At 40.7% G+C, this 19,400-nt stretch overlaps 1 protein-coding gene across 1 annotated transcript in view; it reads right to left on the minus strand.

The window, feature by feature from the left end:
- Positions 1-19,400, minus strand: part of DDX1 (DEAD-box helicase 1) — a 100,989-nt gene that overhangs the window by 14,646 nt on the left and 66,943 nt on the right. The window contains exons 13-15 of the mRNA XM_053709662.1: positions 18,268-18,406; positions 18,085-18,145; positions 17,901-17,999 (exon numbers count right to left, since the gene is read on the minus strand). Of these exons, the coding sequence (XP_053565637.1) occupies positions 17,901-17,999; positions 18,085-18,145; positions 18,268-18,406 (299 nt within the window). The remainder of the gene's footprint in view (positions 1-17,900; positions 18,000-18,084; positions 18,146-18,267; positions 18,407-19,400) is intronic.

Genomic DNA, 19,400 nt, shown 5'->3' on the forward strand with positions numbered 1-19,400 from the left:
TGTGCCGTCAGAGATCCCCACACAGCTCCCCAACCTGTGAGACTTGCATCTGTTGAAATTACAGTCCAGGTCGGAAGAACAAAAGAAGCCCCCTGAATTAAACGATGGTGATCTGTCCACCACGTTAGAGAGTGTCGAACAATCGGTTTTAAAGATATTAATTGATATATCTTCGTGTAATCCCTGCACCATTGGTTCAGCATACAGAGCTGAAGAGGTCGCATGTGAAAACGAGCAAAGGGGATCGCGTCCGATGCAGCAGTCATAAGACCTAGAATTTCCATGCATAAGGCTACCGAAGGGAATGATTGAGACTGAAGGTTTCGACAAGCTGTAATCAATTTTAGACGTCTCTTGTCTGTTAAAGACAGAGTCATGGACACTGAATCTATCTGGAAACCCAGAAAGGTTACCCTTGTTTGAGGAATCAAAGAACTTTTTGGTAAATTGATCCTCCAACCATGATCTTGAAGAAACAACACAAGTCGATTCGTATGAGACTCTGCTAAATGTAAAGACTGAGCAAGTACCAAGATATCGTCCAAATAAGGAAATACCACAATACCCTGTTCTCTGATTACAGACAGAAGGGCACCGAGAATCTTTGTGAAAATTCTTGGAGCTGTAGCAAGGCCAAACGGTAGAGCCACAAATTGGTAATGCTTGTCTAGAAAAGAGAATCTCAGGAACTGATAATGATCTGGATGAATCGGAATATGCAGATATGCATCCTGTAAATCTATTGTGGACATATAATTCCCTTGCTGAACAAAAGGCAATATAGTCCTTACAGTTACCATCTTGAACGTTGGTATCCTTACATAACGATTCAATAATTTTAGATCCAGAACTGGTCTGAAGGAATTCTCCTTCTTTGGTACAATGAAGAGATTTGAATAAAACCCCATCCCCTGTTCCGGAACTGGAACTGGCATAATTACTCCAGCCAACTCTAGATCTGAAACACAATTCAGAAATGCTTGAGCTTTCACTGGATTTACTGGGACACGGGAAAGAAAAAATCTCTTTGCAGGAGGTCTCATCTTGAAACCAATTCTGTACCCTTCTGAAACAATGTTCTGAATCCAAAGATTGTGAACAGAATTGATCCAAATTTCTTTGAAAAAACGTAACCTGCCCCCTACCAGCTGAACTGGAATGAGGGCCGTACCTTCATGTGAACTTAGAAGCAGGCTTTGCCTTTCTAGCAGGCTTGGATTTATTCCAGACTGGAGATGGTTTCCAAACTGAAACTGCTCCTGAGGACGAAGGATCAGGCTTTTGTTCTTTGTTGAAACGAAAGGAACGAAAACGATTGTTAGCCCTGTTTTTACCTTTAGATTTTTTATCCTGTGGTAAAAAAGTTCCTTTCCCACCAGTAACAGTTGAAATAATAGAATCCAACTGAGAACCAAATAATTTGTTTCCCTGGAAAGAAATGGAAAGTAGAGTTGATTTAGAAGCCATATCAGCATTCCAAGTCTTAAGCCATAAAGCTCTTCTGGCTAAGATAGCCAGAGACATAAACCTAACATCAACTCTAATAATATCAAAAATGGCATCACAGATAAAATTATTAGCATGCTGGAGAAGAATAATAATATCATGAGAATCACGATTTGTTACTTGTTGCGCTAGAGTTTCCAACCAAAAAGTTGAAGCTGCAGCAACATCAGCCAATGATATAGCAGGTCTAAGAAGATTACCTGAACACAGATAAGCTTTTCTTAGAAAAGATTCAATTTTTCTATCTAAAGGATCCTTAAACGAGGTACCATCTGACGTAGGAATGGTAGTACGTTTAGCAAGGGTAGAAATAGCCCCATCAACTTTAGGGATTTTGTCCCAAAATTCTAACCTGTCAGGCGGAACAGGATATAATTGCTTAAAACGTTTAGAAGGAGTAAATGAATTACCCAATTTATCCCATTCTTTGGAAATTACTGCAGAAATAGCATTAGGAACAGGAAAAACTTCTGGAATAACCGCAGGAGCTTTAAAAACCTTATCCAAACGTATAGAATTAGTATCAAGAGGACTAGAATCCTCTATTTCTAAAGCAATTAGTACTTCTTTAAGTAAAGAGCGAATAAATTCCATCTTAAATAAATATGAAGATTTATCAGCATCAATCTCTGAGATAGAATCCTCTGAACCAGAAGAGTCCAAAGAATCAGAATGATGGTGTTCATTTAAAAATTCATCTGTAGAGAGAGAAGATTTAAAAGACTTTTTACGTTTACTAGAAGGAGAAATAACAGCCTTCTTTATGGATTCAGAAACAAAATCTCTTATGTTATCAGGAACATTCTGCACCTTAGATGTTGAGGGAACTGCAACAGGCAATGGTACATTACTAAAGGAAATATTATCTGCTTTAACAAGTTTGTCATGACAATTATTACAAACAACAGCTGGAGGAATAGCTACCAAAAGTTTACAGCAGATACACTTAGCTTTGGTAGATCCAGCAGGCAGTGATTTTCCTGTAGTATCTTCTGGCTCAGATGCAACGTGAGACATCTTGCAATATGTAAGAGAAAAAACAACATATAAAGCAAAATAGATCAAATTCCTTATAAGACAGTTTCAGGAATGGGAAAGAATGCCAAATATCAAGCTTCTAGCAACCAGAAGCAAATGAAAAATGAGACTGAAATAATGTGGAGACAAAAGCGACGCCCATATTTTTTAGCGCCAAAAAAGACGCCCACATTATTTGGCGCCTAAATGCTTTTGGCGCCAAAAATGACGCCACATCCGGAACGCCGACATTTTTGGCGCAAAATAACGTCAAAAAAATGACGCAACTTCCGGCGACACGTATGACGCCGGAAACGGAAAAGAATTTTTGCGCCAAAAAAGTCCGCGCCAAGAATGACGCAATAAAATGAAGCATTTTTAGCCCCCGCGAGCCTAACAGCCCACAGGGAAAAAAGTCAAATTTTTGAGGTAAGAAAAATATGATAATTCAATGCATAATCCCAAATATGAAACTGACTGTCTGAAAATAAGGAAAGTTGAACATTCTGAGTCAAGGCAAATAAATGTTTGAATACATATATTTAGAACTTTATAAATAAAGTGCCCAACCATAGCTTAGAGTGTCACAGAAAATAAGACTTACTTACCCCAGGACACTCATCTACATGTTTGTAGAAAGCCAAACCAGTACTGAAACGAGAATCAGTAGAGGAAATGGTAAATATAAGAGTATATCGTCGATCTGAAAAGGGAGGTAAGAGATGAATCTCTACGACCGATAACAGAGAACCTTATGAAATAGACCCCGTAGAAGGAGATCACTGCATTCAATAGGCAATACTCTCTTCACATCCCTCTGACATTCACTGCACGCTGAGAGGAAAACCGGGCTCCAACTTGCTGCGGAGCGCATATCAACGTAGAATCTAGCACAAACTTACTTCACCACCTCCCTTGGAGGCAAAGTTTGTAAAACTGATTTGTGGGTGTGGTGAGGGGTGTATTTATAGGCATTTTAAGGTTTGGGAAACTTTGCCCCTCCTGGTAGGAATGTATATCCCATACGTCACTAGCTCATGGACTCTTGTTAATTACATGAAAGAAATATATGTGATGGTATCAAGTGTGGGGCTTTTGGGGGGACATTGTGTGACCCCACGTACCACCCGTGCCCAGTCACCTACACTTTGTCCAGTATTTTTATGGAGCACATCTGGCAACCCTATACATAGACCATAGAAGTTTAATCAACATTTATGTGGTGTTTTAACTAATAACACACAATTTGTTATATTTTTTTGTTGTAAATCCTGAATAAATCATTCAAATATACCCAGTATAGGTCATTATTATCATCAGGTATTTGTAGAGCACTAACAGATTCCGCAGCGCTAGGTTAGAAAAAATTATGTTAAACCCTAGGCTAATGACTTCAACAAAAGCCAATTAGATTTGGAAATAGGCAAACCTTGTGTCCAATTCATTAAACAAGACTGGAGGTTTGGGTTAAAGCTACTTTGACTTACAAAAAGGCGCAAGCATTTTGAGTTTGCTATTCACAAAATGAATCTGTTGATGTGAACCATGCCTCGCAAAAAAGCGCTCCCAGAAGATCTACGATCAAGAATTGTTGTATGGCATAAAGCTGGAAAAAGATACAAAGTTATCTCAAAGAGATTAGATATTCATCTGTCCACTGTTAGACAAATTGTCTATAAATGGAGACTATTTAGTACTGTGGATACTCTCCTTAGAAGAGGCCGTCCAGCCAAGACGACTCAAAGGACACACTGCTCAATTCTCAATGAGGTAAAAAAGAACTGTGTGACAGCTAAAAACTTGACAAAATCTTTTGAACTGGTTAACATCTCTGTTCATGAGTCTACTATACAGGAAACATTGAAAAGGCATAGTGTCTATAGCAAGACACCACGAAGAAAGCCGCTGCTTTCCCAAAAAAAAATTGCTGTGCGCCTGAAGTTTGTCAAAGAGAGCTTTGACACTCCACAAGGCTACTGGGAAAATGTTTTGTGGGCTGATGAAACTAAGGTTGAGTTGTCTGAGAAGAACATACAGCACTATGTATAGTGTAAAAAGGGCACCGTATACTAACATGAAAACATCATCCCAAAGGTTAAGTACGGTGTAGGGAGCAACATGAGTTGGGGCTGCTTTGGGGTCTGGACCACTTACCATGATAGAGGAAAAAAATTATTCCCAAGTTTGTAAAGATATCCTACATTATAATATCAGGATGGCTGTGCCCAGGTGAAGCTCAGTAGAAGTTAGGTGATGCATTAGGACAATGATCCTAAACTTCAAAGTAAATCCATTACAGAATGGCTTTAAAGAAAAGAAGAAGAAAAAAAAATCTGCCTTTTGGAGTGGCCCGGTTAGAGCCCAGACCATAATCCCATAGAGATGCTGTGGAATGACCTCAAGAGAGCTGTTCACACCAAACATCATAAGAATATGGCTGAGCTAAAGTAGTTATATCTAAGGAAAAGTGGTCCAAAATTCCTCCTGAACGTTGTGCAGATCTAATCCGCAGCTACCGGAAATGTTTGGTTGAGGTTATTGCTGCCAAAGGAGGATCAACTAGCTTTTAAATCTAAGTGTTCACAATTATAAATTGTTTGTGTGTTAAAATTCTGGTGTGGACTGTCCCTTTAACAACAATATAACATATCCAAAAAAAACATAATTTATGTAAGAACTTACCTGATAAATTCATTTCTTTCATAATAACAAGAGTCCATGAGCTAGTGAAGTATGGGATATACATTCCTACCAGGAGGGGCAAAGTTTCCCAAACCTCAAAATGCCTATAAATACACCACTCACCACACCCACAATTCAGTTTAACGAATAGCCAAGAAGTGGGGTGATAAGAAAGGAGCGAAAGCATAAAAAATAAGAAATTGGAATAATTGTGCTTTATACCAAAAAATCATAACCACCACAAAAAGGGTGGGCCTCATGGACTCTTGCTAATATGAAAGAAATGAATTTATCAGGTAAGTTCTTACATAAATTATGTTTTCTTTCATGTAATTAGCAAGAGTCCATGAGCTAGTGACGTATGGGATAATAAATACCCAAGATGTGGAACTTCCACGCAAGAGTCACTAGAGAGGGAGGGATAAAATAAAGACAGCCAATTCCGCTGAAAAAAAATCCACAACCCAAAACAAAAGTTTTAATCTTAATAATGACAAAAACTGAAAATATAAGCAGAAGAATCAAACTGAAACAGCTGCCTGAAGTACTTTTCTACCAAAAACTGCTTCAGAAGAAGAGAAAACATCAAAATGGTAGAATTTAGTAAAAGTATGCAAAGAAGACCAAGTTGCTGCTTTGCAAATCTGATCAACAGAAGCTTCATTCCTAAACGCCCAGGAAGTAGAAACTGACCTAGTAGTATGAGCAGTAATCCTTTGAGGCGGGGATTTACCAGACTCCACATAAGCATGATGAATCAAAGACTTTAACCAAGACGCCAAAGAAATGGCGGAGGCCTTCTGACCGTTCCTGGAACCAGAAAAGATAACAAAAAGACTGGAAGTCTTCCTAAAATCTTTAGTAGCTTCAACATAATATTTCAAAGCTCTAACTACATCCAAAGAATGTAGCGATCTTTCCTTAGAATTCTTAGGATTCGAACACAATGAAGGGACAACAATTTCTCTACTAATGTTGTTAGAATTCACAACCTTAGGTAAAAATTGAAAAGAAGTCCGCAACACCGCCTTATCCTGATGAAAAATCAGAAAAGGAGATTCACAAGAAAGAGCAGATAACTCAGAAACTCTTCTAGCAGAAGAGATGGCCAAAAGGAACAAAACTTTCCATGAAAGTAATTTAATATCCAGAGAATGCATAGGTTCAAACGGGGGAGCTTGTAAAGCCCTCAGAACCAAATTAAGACTCCAAGGAGGAGAGATTGATTTAATGACAGGTTTGATACGAACCAAAGCCTGTACAAAACAATGAATATCAGGAAGTATAGCAATTTTTCTGTGAAAAAGAACAGAAAGAGCAGAGATTTGTCCTTTCAAGGAACTTGCAGACAAACCTTTATCCAAACCATCCTGAAGAAACTGCAAAATTCTAGGAATTCTAAAAGAATGCCAGCAGAATTTATGAGAAGAACACAAAGAAATGTAAGTCTTCCAGACTCGATAATAAATCTTCCTAGACACAGATTTACTAGCCTGTAACATAGTATTAATTACTGAGTCAGAGAAACCTCTATGACTAAGAATCAAGCGTTCAATTTCCACACCTTTAAATTTAATGATTTGAGATCCTGATGGAAAAATGGGCCTTGAGATAGAAGGTCTGGTCTTAACGGAAGTGTCCAAGGTTGGCAACTGGCCATCCGAATGAGATCCGCATACCAAAACCTGTGAGGCCATGCTGGAGCTACCAGCAGTACAAACGAATGTTCCATTAGAATTTTGGAAATCACTTTTGGAAGAAGAACTAGAGGCGGAAAGATATAGGCAGGATGATAATTCCAAGGAAGCGACAACGCGTCCACTGCCTCCGCCTGAGGATCCCTGGATCTGGACAGATACCTGGGAAGTTTCTTGTTTAGATGAGAGGCCATCAGATCTATTTCTGGAAGTCCCCAAATTTGAACAATCTGAAGAAATACCTCTGGGTGAAGAGACCATTCGCCCGGATGTAACGTCTGGCGACTGAGATAATCCGCTTCCCAATTGTCTACACCTGGTATGTGAACCGCAGAAATTAGACAGGAGCTGGATTCCGCCCATACAAGTATCCGAGATACTTCTTTCATAGCCTGAGGACTGTGAGTCCCACCTTGATGATTGACATATGCCACGGTTGTGACATTGTCTGTCTGAAAACAAATAAACGATTCTCTCTTCAGAAGAGGCCAGAACTGAAGAGCTCTGAAAATCGCACGGAGTTCCAAAATGTTGATTGGTAATCTCGCCTCCTGAGATTCCCAAACCCCCTGCGCTGTCAGAGATCCCCATACAGCTCCCCAACCTGTCAGACTCGCATCTGTTGAGATCACAGTCCAGGTTGGACGAACAAAAGAAGCCCCTTGAACTAAACAATGGTGATCTATCCACCACGTCAGAGAGTGTTGTACATTGGGATTTAAGGATATTAATTGTGATATCTTTGTATAATCCCTGCAACACTGGTTCAGCATACAAAGCTGAAGAGGTCGCATGTGAAAACGAGCAAAAGGGATCGCGTCCGATGCAGCAGTCATGAGACCTAGAATTTCCATGCACAAAGCTACCGAAGGGAATAATTGAGACTGAAGGTTTCGACAGGCTGAAACCAATTTCAGACGTCTCTTTTCCGTTAGAGACAAGGTCATGGACACTGAATCTATTTGAAAACCCAAAAAGGTTACCTTTGTCTGAGGAATCAAGGAACTCTTTGGTAAATTGATCCTCCAACCATGTCTTTGAAGAAACGACACAAGTTGATTCATATGAGATTCTGCAGAATGTGAAGACTGAACAAGTACCAAGATATCGTCCAAATAAGGAAATACCGCAATACCCTGTTCTCTGATTACAGAGAGAAGGGCACCGAGAACCTTTGAAAAGATCCTTGGAGCTGTTGCTAGGCCAAACGGAAGGGCCACAAACTGGTAATGCCTGTCTAGAAAAGAGAATCTCAGAAACTGATCATGAGCTGGATGAATTGGAATATGCAGATATGCATCCTGTAAATCTATTGTGGACATATAATGCCCTTGCTGAACAAAAGGCAGAATAGTCCTGATAGTCACCATTTTGAATGTTGGTATCCTTACATAACTATTCAATATTTTTAGATCCAGAACTGGTCTGAAGGAATTCTCCTTCTTTGGTACAATGAATAGATTTGAGTAAAACCCCAGACCCCGTTCCAGAACTGGAACTGGCACAATTACCCCAGCCAACTCTAGATCTGAAACACATTTCAGAAACGCCTGAGCCTTCACTGGGTTTATCGGAATGCGAGAGAGAAAAAATCTTCTCGCAGGTGGCCTTACCTTGAAACCTATTCCGTACCCTTGTGAAACAATGTTCTGAATCCAAAGACTGTGAATCGAATTGATCCAAATATCTTTAAAAAATCGTAACCTGCCCCCTACCAGCTGCTTTGGAATGAGGGCCGCACCTTCATGTGGACTTGGGAGCTGGCTTTGACTTTCTAAAAGGCTTGGATTTATTCCAGACTGGAGAAGGCTTCCAAACGGAAACCGTTTCCTTAGGGGAAGGGTCAGGCTTTTGTTCCTTATTTTGACGAAAGGAACGAAAACAATTAGCAGCCCTGTATTTACCTTTAGATTTTTTGTCCTGAGGCAAAAAGGTTCCTTTCTCCCCAGTAACAGTTGAAATAGAATCAAACTGTGAACCAAATAATTTATTACCTTGGAAAGAAAGAGAAAGCAAAGTTGACTTAGAAGTCATATCTGCATTCCAAGTTTTAAGCCATAAAGCTCTTCTAGCTAAAATAGCTAAAGACATATACCTGACATCAATTCTAATGATATCAAAGATGGCATCACAAATAAAGTTATTAGCATGTTGAAGAAGTTTAACAATGCTATGAGTATTATGGTCTGACACTTGTTGCGCTAAAGCCTCCAACCAGAAAGTGGAAGCAGCAGCAACATCAGCCAAAGAAAAAGCAGGTCTAAGAAGATTACCTGAACATAAATAAGCTCTCCTTAGAAAGGATTCAAGTTTCCTATCTAAAGGATCCTTAAATGAAGTACTATCTGCCGTAGGAATAGTAGTACGTTTTGCAAGAGTAGAGATAGCCCCATCAACCTTAGGGATTTTGTCCCAAAACTCTAATCTATCAGATGGCACAGGGTACAGTTTCTTAAACCTTTGAGAAGGAGTAAATGAAGTACCCAGATTATTCCATTCCCTAGAAATTACTTCAGAAATAACATCAGGGACAGGAAAAACTTCTGGAATAACAATATGAGGTTTGAAAACCGAATTTAAACGCTTAGTAGAATTAGTATCAAGAGGACTAGACTCCTCCATCTCTAATGCGATTAACACTTCTTTAAGTAAAGAACGAATAAATTCCATCTTAAATAAATATGAAGATTTATCAGTGTCAATATCTGAGATAGAATCTTCTGAACCAGATAGAACCTCATCAGAAACAGACAAGTCAGAATGATGACGGTCACTTAAAAATTCATCTGAAATATGAGAAGTTTTAAAAGACCTTTTACGTTTACTGGAAGGAGGAATAACAGACAGAGCCTTCCTAATAGATTTAGAAACAAATTCTTTTACATTAATAGGAACATCCTGAGCATTAGATGTTGAAGGAACAACAACAGGTAATGGATTATTACTAATGGAAATACTATCTGCATTAGCAAGCTTATCATGACATTCATCACAAACTACAGCCGGAGGAACAGTTACCACAAGTTTACAACAAATGCACTTAACTTTGGTAGAACCAGCATCAGGCAGCGTCTTTCCAGAAGTAGATTCTGATCCAGAGTCTAGTTGAGACATCTTGCAATATGTAATAGAAAAAACAACATATAAAGCAAAATTATCAAATTCCTTAAATGACAGTTTCAGGAATGGGAAAAAATGCCAATGAACAAGCCTCTAGCAACCAGAAGCAATAAAAAAAGAGACTGAAATAATGTGAAAAAAAGGTGGACAAGAATGACGCCCACTTTTTTTGGCGCCAAAAATGACGCCCACATTATTGGCGCTAAGTACAATGCCTATATTTTTTGGCGCCAAGAATGACGCCACATCCGGTGACGCCGACAAAAATGACGCCCACATTTTTGGCGCAAAAAAAACGTCTGAACACAAAAAACGTCAAAAAAATGACGCAACCACGAGCTACTTCCGGCGTCAATTAGAGCGCCGGAAATGACAAAATTTTTGCGCCAAAAATTACGCAATAAATTGAAGCATTTTCAGCCCCCGCGAGCCTAACAGCCCACAGAGAAAAAAGTCAATTGAAAAATTTTTAAGGTAAGAAAAAATAATCCTTCATATGCATTATCCCAATAATGAAACTGACTGTCTGACATAAGGAATACTGATTACCCTGAATCATGGCAAATATAAGTTTAAACACATATATTTAGAACTTTAAAAATAAAGTGCCCAACCATAGCTTTAGAGTGTCAAATAAAATAAGACTTACTTACCCCAAGACACTCATCTACATATAGTAGATAGCCAAACTAGTACTGAAACGAGAATCAGTAGAGGTAATGGTATATAAGAGTATATCAACGATCTGAAAAGGGAGGTAGGAGAAGAAATCTCTACGACCGATAACAGAGAACCTATGAAATAGATCCCGTAGAAGGAAACCATGGCATTCAAATAGGCAATACTCTCTTCACATCCCTCTGACATTCACTGCACACTGAGAGGAAAACCGGGCTCCAGCCTGCTGCGAAGCGCATATCAACGAAGAATCTAGCACAAACTTACTTCACCACCTCCACGGGAGGCAAAGTTTGTAAAACTGAATTGTGGGTGTGGTGAGGGGTGTATTTATAGGCATTTTGAGGTTTGGGAAACTTTGCCCCTCCTGGTAGGAATGTATATCCCATACGTCACTAGCTCATGGACTCTTGCTAATTACATGAAAGAAAAAAAAAAAAAGAAGAAAGAGAAGGCACTCTCCAGGTTCACCAAGACTATATACAGGTAGAAAATCCTTTACCCAAACTGCTTGGGACAGGAAAAGGCTTGTATTTCGGAATAGTTTGGATGTTTGGGATATTTGCATCTTTAAAATAGGACAGTTTGGAAAAGGGATAAAACCAAGTGTAAACATCTTATGTCATATAGGCTATATGTGATACATGTCAACAGCTTATACATGTAAGCTTAAGGTCATTTTATATCATATTGAATACATTTATATACACAGAGCACTCAGAAAGATAGTATAGTACTGTAATATTTGTTGTTTTAAATAAAGAGAGACTATTAGCGGTGCAGGGCTTTTGTGAATGAGATCACGGTCTGGAGGGCATGCCTAGCATCATAGGGATGCCCGCTGACCTGATACCATCATTGAAATCTCGCAATCGTGATTTTAATTTGTTTACATCGGAATGTTGTTCCAATGTAGACAAATTAGCACGAAAACAGAATTTATGTTTACCTGATAAATTTCTTTCTCCTACGGTGTGTCCGGTCCCCGGCTTCATCCTTACTTGTGGGATATTCTCATTCCCTACAGGAAATGGCAAAGAGAGCACACAGCAAAAGCTGTCCATATAGTCCCCCATGTGGCTCCGCCCCCCAGGCATTCGACCGACGGTTAGGAGAAAAAGGAAAAACCATAAGGTGCCGTGGTGACTGTAGTGTACATAAATAAAAATTTTAAACCTGACTAAAAGCCAGGGCGGGCCGTGGACCGGACACAACGTAGGAGAAAGAAATTTATCAGGTAAACATAAATTCTGTTTTCTCCTACATTGGTGGGTCCGGTCCACGGCTTCATCCTTACTTGTGGGAACCAATACCAAAGCTTTAGGACACGGATGAAGGGAGGGAACAAGTCAGGTTACCTAAACGGAAGGCACCACTGCTTGTAAAACCTTTCTCCCAAAAATAGCCTCCGAAGAAGCATAAGTATCGAATTTGTAACATTTCGCAAATGTATGCAGAGAAGACCAAGTCGCTGCCTTACAGATCTGTTCAACAGAAGCCTCATTCTTGAAGGCCCATGTGGAAGCCACAGCTCTAGTAGAGTGAGCTGTAATTCGTTCAGGAGGTTGCCGTCCGGCAGTCTCATAAGCCAATCGGATGATGCTCTTCAGCCAAAAGGAAAGAGAGGTAGCAGTAGCTTTCTGCCCTCTCCTCTTACCAGAATAAACGACAAACAAGGATGATGTCTGTATGAAATCCTTTGTTGCTTCTAAATAGAATTTTAAAGCAAGGACCACATCTAGGTTGTGTAACAAACGTTTTTCGAACCTGGATTCCTGTTGGAAACCACTTTTGGAAGAAAACCAGGCTTGGTACGTAAAACTACCTTATCTGTATGGAATACCAGATAGGGTGAAGTACACTGCAAAGCAGACAATTCAGAAACTATTCTAGCTGAAGAAATAGCAACCAAAAACAGAACTTTCCAAGATAGTAACTTAATATCTATGGAATGTAAGGGTTCAAACGGAACCCCTTGAAGAACTGAAAGAACTAAGTTAAAACTCCATGGAGGAGTCATAGGTCTGTAGACAGGCTTGATTTTGACTAACACCTGTACAAATGCCTGTACATCTGGCACGGCTGCCAGACGTTTGTGCAACAAAACAGACAGAGCAGATATCTGTCCTTTTAGAGAACTAGCTGACAAACCTTTATCCAAACCCTCTTGGAGAAAGGAAAGTATCCTAGGAATTTTAATTTTACTCCAAGAGAATCCCTTGGATTCGCACCAACAGATATATTTTTGCCATATCTTATGGTCAATTTTCCTAGTCACAGGTTTCCTGGCCTGAACCAGAGTATCTATAACCGAATCTGAAAACCCACGCTTAGATAGAATCAAGCGTTCAATTTCCAAGCAGTCAGTTGCAGAGAGACTAGATTTGGATGTTCGAATGGACCTTGTACTAGAAGATCCTGCCTCAAAGGTAGCTTCCATGGTGGAGCCGATGACATATTCACCAGGTCTGCATACCAAGTCCTGCGTGGCCATGCAGGAGCTATTAGAATCACTGAGGCCTTCTCCTGTTTGATCCTGGCTACAAGCCTGGGAAGGAGAGGGAACGATGGAAACACATAAGCTAGATTGAACGACCAGGGCGCCACCAATGCATCCACTAGTGTCGCCTTGGGATCCCTGGATCTGGACCCGTAGCGAGGAACCTTGGAGTTCTGACGAGACGCCATCAGATCCATATCTGGAGTGCCCCATAGTTGAGTTAACTGGGCAAAGACCTCCGGGTGAAGTTCCCACTCCCCCGGATGGAAGGTCTGTCGACTCAAATAATCCGCCTCCCAGTTGTCTACTTCTGGGATGTGAATTGCAGATAGATGGCAGGAGTGATCCTCCGCCCATTTGATGATCTTGGGTACCTCTCTCATCGCCAAGGAACTCTTTGTTCCCCCCTGATGATTGATGTACGCTACAGTCGTCATGTTGTCCGACTGAAATCTTATGAATCTAGCCTTCGCTAGTTGAGGCCAGGCCAGGAGCGCATTGAATATCGCTGTCAGTTCCAAAATGTTTATCGGGAGAAGAGACTCTTCCAGAGACCATAGACCCTGAGCATTCAGGGAGTCCCAGACCGCGCCCCAGCCTAAGAGACTGGCGTCGGTCGTGACAATGACCCACTCTGGTCTGCGGAAACTCATTCCCTGAGACAGGTGATCCTGAGTCAACCACCAGAGGAGTGAGTCTCTGGTTACCTGGTCTACTTGAATCTGGGGAGACAAGTCTGCATAATCCCCATTCCACTGTTTGAGCATGCACAGTTGCAATGGTCTTAAATGAATTCGAGCAAAAAGGAAACACGTCCATTGCTGCAACCATTAGTCCTATTACCTCCATGCACTGAGCTATGGAGGGCTGAGGAATAGAATGAAGAACTCGACAAGCGTTTAGAAGCTTTAACTTTCTGACCTCTGTCAGAAAAATCTTCATTTCCACAGAATCTATTATTGTTCCCAGAAAAGGAACCCTTGTGGACGGGGACAAGGAACTCTTTTGTATGTTCACCTTCCACCCGTGAGACCTGAGAAAGGCTAAAACAATGTCTGTATGAGCCCTTGCTTAGGAAAGGGACGACGTTTGGATTAGAATGTCGTCTAGGTAAGGTGCTACAGCAATGCCCCTCGGCCTTAGGACCACTAGAAGGGACCCTAGCACCTTTGTGAAAATTCTGGGAGCAGTGGCTAAATCGAATGGAAGAGCCACGAACTGGTAATGTTTGTCCAGAAAGGCGAACCTCAGGAACTGATGATGATCTTTGTGGATAGGAATATGCAGGTACGCATCCTTTAAGTCCACGGTAGTCATATATTGACCCTCCTGGATCGTTGGTAAAATCGTCTGAATGGTTTCCATTTTGAATGATGGAACTCTGAGGAATTTGTTTAGAATCTTTAAATCCAGAATTGGCCTGAAAGTTCCCTCTTTTTTGGGAACTACAAACAGGTTTGAGTAAAAACCCAGACCTTGTTCCGCTGTTGGAACTGGGTGTATCACTCCCATCTTTAATAGGTCTCCTACGCAATGTAAGAATGCCTCTCTCTTTATCTGGTCTGAAGATAAGCGAGACATGTGGAACCTTCCCCTTGGAGGAAGTTCCTTGAACTCTAGAAGATACCGCTGAGAGACTATTTCTATTGCCCAGGGATCCGGAACATCTCTTGCCCAAGCCTGAGCAAAGAGAGAAAGTCTGCCCCCTACTAGATCCGGTCCCGGATCGGGGGCTACCCCTTCATGATGTCTTGGTAGCAGCAGCAGGCTTCTTGGCCTGTTTACCCTTGTTCCAGCCTTGCAATGGTTTCCATGCTGGTTTAGGCTGGGAAGCATTACCCTCCAGTCTAGAGGCTGCAGAGTTAGAAGCCGGTCCGTTCCTGAAATTGCGAAAGGAACGAAAATTAGATTTGTTCTTAGCCTTGAAAGGCCTATCCTGTGGGAGGGCATGGCCCTTTCCCCCAGTGATGTCTGAAATAATTTCCTTCAATTCTGGCCCGAAAAGGGCCTTACCCTTGAAAGGAATATTAAGCAATTTTGTTTTGGACGACACATCCGCCGACCAGGATTTTAGCCAAAGCGCCCTGCGCGCCACTATTGCAAAACCTGAATTTTTCGCCGCTAATTTTGCCAATTGAAAAGCAGCATCCAAAATAAAGGAATTAGCCAACTTTAGTGTGTGAATTCTGTCCAAGACTTCATCATATGGAGTCTCCTTTTGGAGCGAATTTTCTAGTTCCTCGAACCAAAAAGACGCCGCCCTGGTGACAGGAATAATGCACGAAATTGGTTGAAGAAGGAAACCTTGCTGAACAAAAATCTTTTTATACAATCCTTCCAATTTTTTATCCATAGGATCTTTGAAAGCGCAACTGTCCTCTATAGGAATAGTTGTGCGCTTGGCTAACGTTGAAACTGCCCCCTCTACCTTAGGGACCGTTTGCCATGCGTCCCTTCTGGGGTCGACAATGGGGAACATTTTCTTAAATATAGGAGGTGGAACAAAACGTACACCTGGCTTCTCCCACTCCTTAGTCACTATGTCCGCCACCCTCTTGGGTATCGGAAAAGCATCAGCGTGCACTGGGACCTCTAAGAATTTGTCCATTTTGCACAACTTCTCTGGAATCACCAAAGAATCACAATCATCAAGAGTAGCTAGCACCTCCTTAAGCAGGGCGCGGAGATGTTCTAGCTTAAATTTAAATGCCACGATATCAGGTTCTGCCTGCTGAGAAATTTTTCCTGAATCAGAAATTTCTCCCTCAGACAGACCCTCCCTCACTGCCAACTCAGATTGATGTGAGGGTATAACAGATAAATTATCGTCAGCGCCTACTTGCTCATCCTCTGTATTTAAAACTGAGCAATCACGCTTTCTGGGAAATGCTGGCAGTTTGGATAAAAGAGCTGCTATAGAATTATCCATTACTGCTGTTAATTGCTGCATAGTAACAAGCATTGGCGCGCTAGATGTATTAGGTATCGCCTGCGCGGGCAAAACTGGTGTTGACACAGAAGGAGAGGATGATGAACTATCCCCACTACCTTCATTTGAAGAATCTTCTTGGGCAACCTTATTAAATGTGACAGTACTGTCCTTACTTTGTTTGGACGCCATGGCACAATTTGCACATACATTTAAACGGGGAACCACCTTGGCTTCCATACACACAGAACATATGCTATCTGAAGGTACAGACATGTTAGACAGATTTAGGCAGGCTATTAATGCAATAAAAACAAATTTAAACAAAACCGTTACTGTCTCTTTAAAAAATAAAAAGAGCACACTTTATTTCTGAATGTTTGAAAAACTATGAAAGAAATATCCGATCTTTATGAAATTTACACCCCAGTGTCTTAATGCTTTGAAAGTATTGCACACCAAATTTCAAGTGTCTAAACCCTTAAATGAGCAAACCGGAGCTAATAGTTCAATTTACCGGTTTAAACACACTACAGTCCCTGCCACAGACTTTGCTGCGGCTTTTACCTTCCTTAGGGGTTATTCACCACAGAAATAAGCCTTCCTGAGTCCTTTTCTCAGCCACAGGACCCTCTCACGTGAAGCTGCATGCACTGCCTAAAGAAAGTAACTGCGCAACTGAGGCGCGAAAATGAGGCCTCCTCCCTCTGCATACCAGAGTGAAAGGGCCTTTCTGACTAGATTAGGCGTCTAAACAACTGCCAGGCGCATAATAAACGTTCCCAAAGTGCTTCAAAGTTCACAAAACACTCCAAATGTCATAAATATGATATAAATAAATCGATTTAGCCCACAATAGTGTCAACCAGCATAGAGCCCAATTTATAAGCCTTAATTCTGTTACTGAGACTAAGAAAATGGCTTACCGGTCCCATAAGGGAAAACTGACAGTCTTCTAGCATTACTGGGTCTTGTTAGAAAAGAGACTGGTCATACCTGAAGCAGATAAGTCTGCAAACTGTTCCCCCCAACTGAAGTTCTCTGGTTTCAACAGTCCTGCGTGGGAACAGCAATGGATTTTAGTTACTGGTGCTAAAATCATACTCCTCTTTTAACAGAAATCTTCATCACTTTCTGTTGTAGAGTAAATAGTACAAACCGGCACTATTTTAAAATAACAAACTCTTGATAGAAGAAATAAAACTACAACTAACACCACATACTCTTTACCATCCCCGTGGAGATGCTACTTGTTCAGAGCGGCAAAGAGAATGACTGGGGGGCGGAGCCAGAGGGGGGACTATATGGACAGCTTTTGCTGTGTGCTCTCTTTGCCATTTCCTGTAGAGAATGAGAATATCCCACAAGTAAGGATGAAGCCGTGGACCGGACACACCAATGTAGGAGAAAGGGTTAATGTCCCCTTAAGCCTTCAGTTTCATAAACAGCAGGTAGCAGTTCATGTGTTATCTGTCAGATAAACCAGGATAATTTGTTTTTAAAACCAAAACTGAACAAATGTGTATTGTTCACTTACATTTTGTTACTGTGTACAAGAAAATCCCACAGGAGGCATCCAAAAGCCATGTATACTTCCCACAGATACGGTTTGTCTGTGGGAGATAGTGTACATGTCTTTTGGAAGCAGTTTGTGATACTATCTGTACTCTGTGAATGTGCAAGTGGCAAACCTGAATTTATTATGGTAAAATATAATAATTCATGTTTCCAACACATACAGGAAAGACCATGCTAAATTATCTCTACTTACAGCTTCATCAAGTACCAGGAACCGAACTTGGGACAGACTTAACTTTCCTGTTGATATAAGGTCATCTATTCTTCCAGGGGTTCCAACCACAATATCTACCTGTATTAAAATAAAGAAATTTCCAAACAAAAATTAATGATAAATGCCCGATCACATAGAAAAGTAGAAGAGATTCAAAACTTACTCCACTCTCTAGAATAGACAACTGATCTTTAGCTGCAACACCACCAATTATCAAAAGCTCCCTGAAACGAAAAGAAAAGACCCCAAAAAAAACATAATAAAATCAGAACTGTATTTTTAGATAAATATCAAATAAACAAGCCGTTAAAACAGAATTCAAAAAAAGAAATAAGAAAAATCATACCTCAGTTTTGGGTTGTCCACGTATTTTTTGAACTGTTTCACATTGTTTAGTGTCTGCTCCGCCAGCTCTCGTGATGGTTCAATAATCAGAGCTTTTGGTAGGTTAGGTAAATTCTTAGTTTGAGCGACTTGTGCACTACCTTTAAAATAAAAAGCCATTACATATAACCTGTACCAACACATCCTTTCCAGTCAGAGTATTTTAGTAAAACTAATTTCTTTCTGTACAGTTCATTAATACATGATACTTAAAGGGACAGTATACACCAATTTTCATGTAACTGCATGTAACAGACACTACTAGCAAACCTTTTAAAAACGTACTTTAAAGTTCCCAGGACACCCACTGAAAGGGGCTGGGTAAACAAAAATAGACACTCCCCCCTTCCCTGCATATGAAAAGACAGATAACTAACAGGAGCCAGCAGTAGTGTGTAAACGCGTATATGTATATATATATATATATCTGACACTGCGGGGCTTGGTTAGGAGTCTGAAAACTACTATACATTATTAAAAACAAATTATGCTTACTTGATAATTTCCTTTCTAGCTGTATGAGGAAAGTCCACTGCTTCATTCCTTACTTGTGGGAATTAAGAACCTGGCCACCAGGAGGAGGCAAAGACACCCCAGCCAAAGGCTTAAATACCTCCCCCCACTCCCCTCATCACCCAGTCATTTTTCCCAGGGAACAAGGAACAGTAGGAGAAATATCAGGGTATAAATGGTGCCAGAAGAACAAAAGATTTTGATCCGCCCAACAGGGAAAAACGAGCAGGGGCCGTGGACTCTCCTCATACAGATGGAATGGTAAGCATAATTTAAGTTTTCCATCTTAATATTAGGAGAGTTCACTGCTTCATTCCTTACTTGTGGGAAACATATACCCAAGCTCTAGAGGACACTGAATGAAACGAGAGGGTAAAAGAGAGGAGGACCCTATTCTGAGGGCACCACAGCCTTTCTCCCAAAAGCTGCTTCAGCCGAAGCAAAAACGTCAAAACTTAAAAAAAAGGTAAAACTTTGAAAAAGTATGTAAGGAGGACCAGGTAGCCGCCCTACAAATCTGCTACATAGAGGCCTCATTCTTGAAGTCACAGCTCTAGTTAAATGAGCCGTAATCCTCTGAGG

The sequence above is a fragment of the Bombina bombina genome, chromosome 4, assembly GCF_027579735.1.
Source record: "Bombina bombina isolate aBomBom1 chromosome 4, aBomBom1.pri, whole genome shotgun sequence".
NCBI classification, from domain to species: Eukaryota; Metazoa; Chordata; class Amphibia; order Anura; family Bombinatoridae; genus Bombina; species Bombina bombina.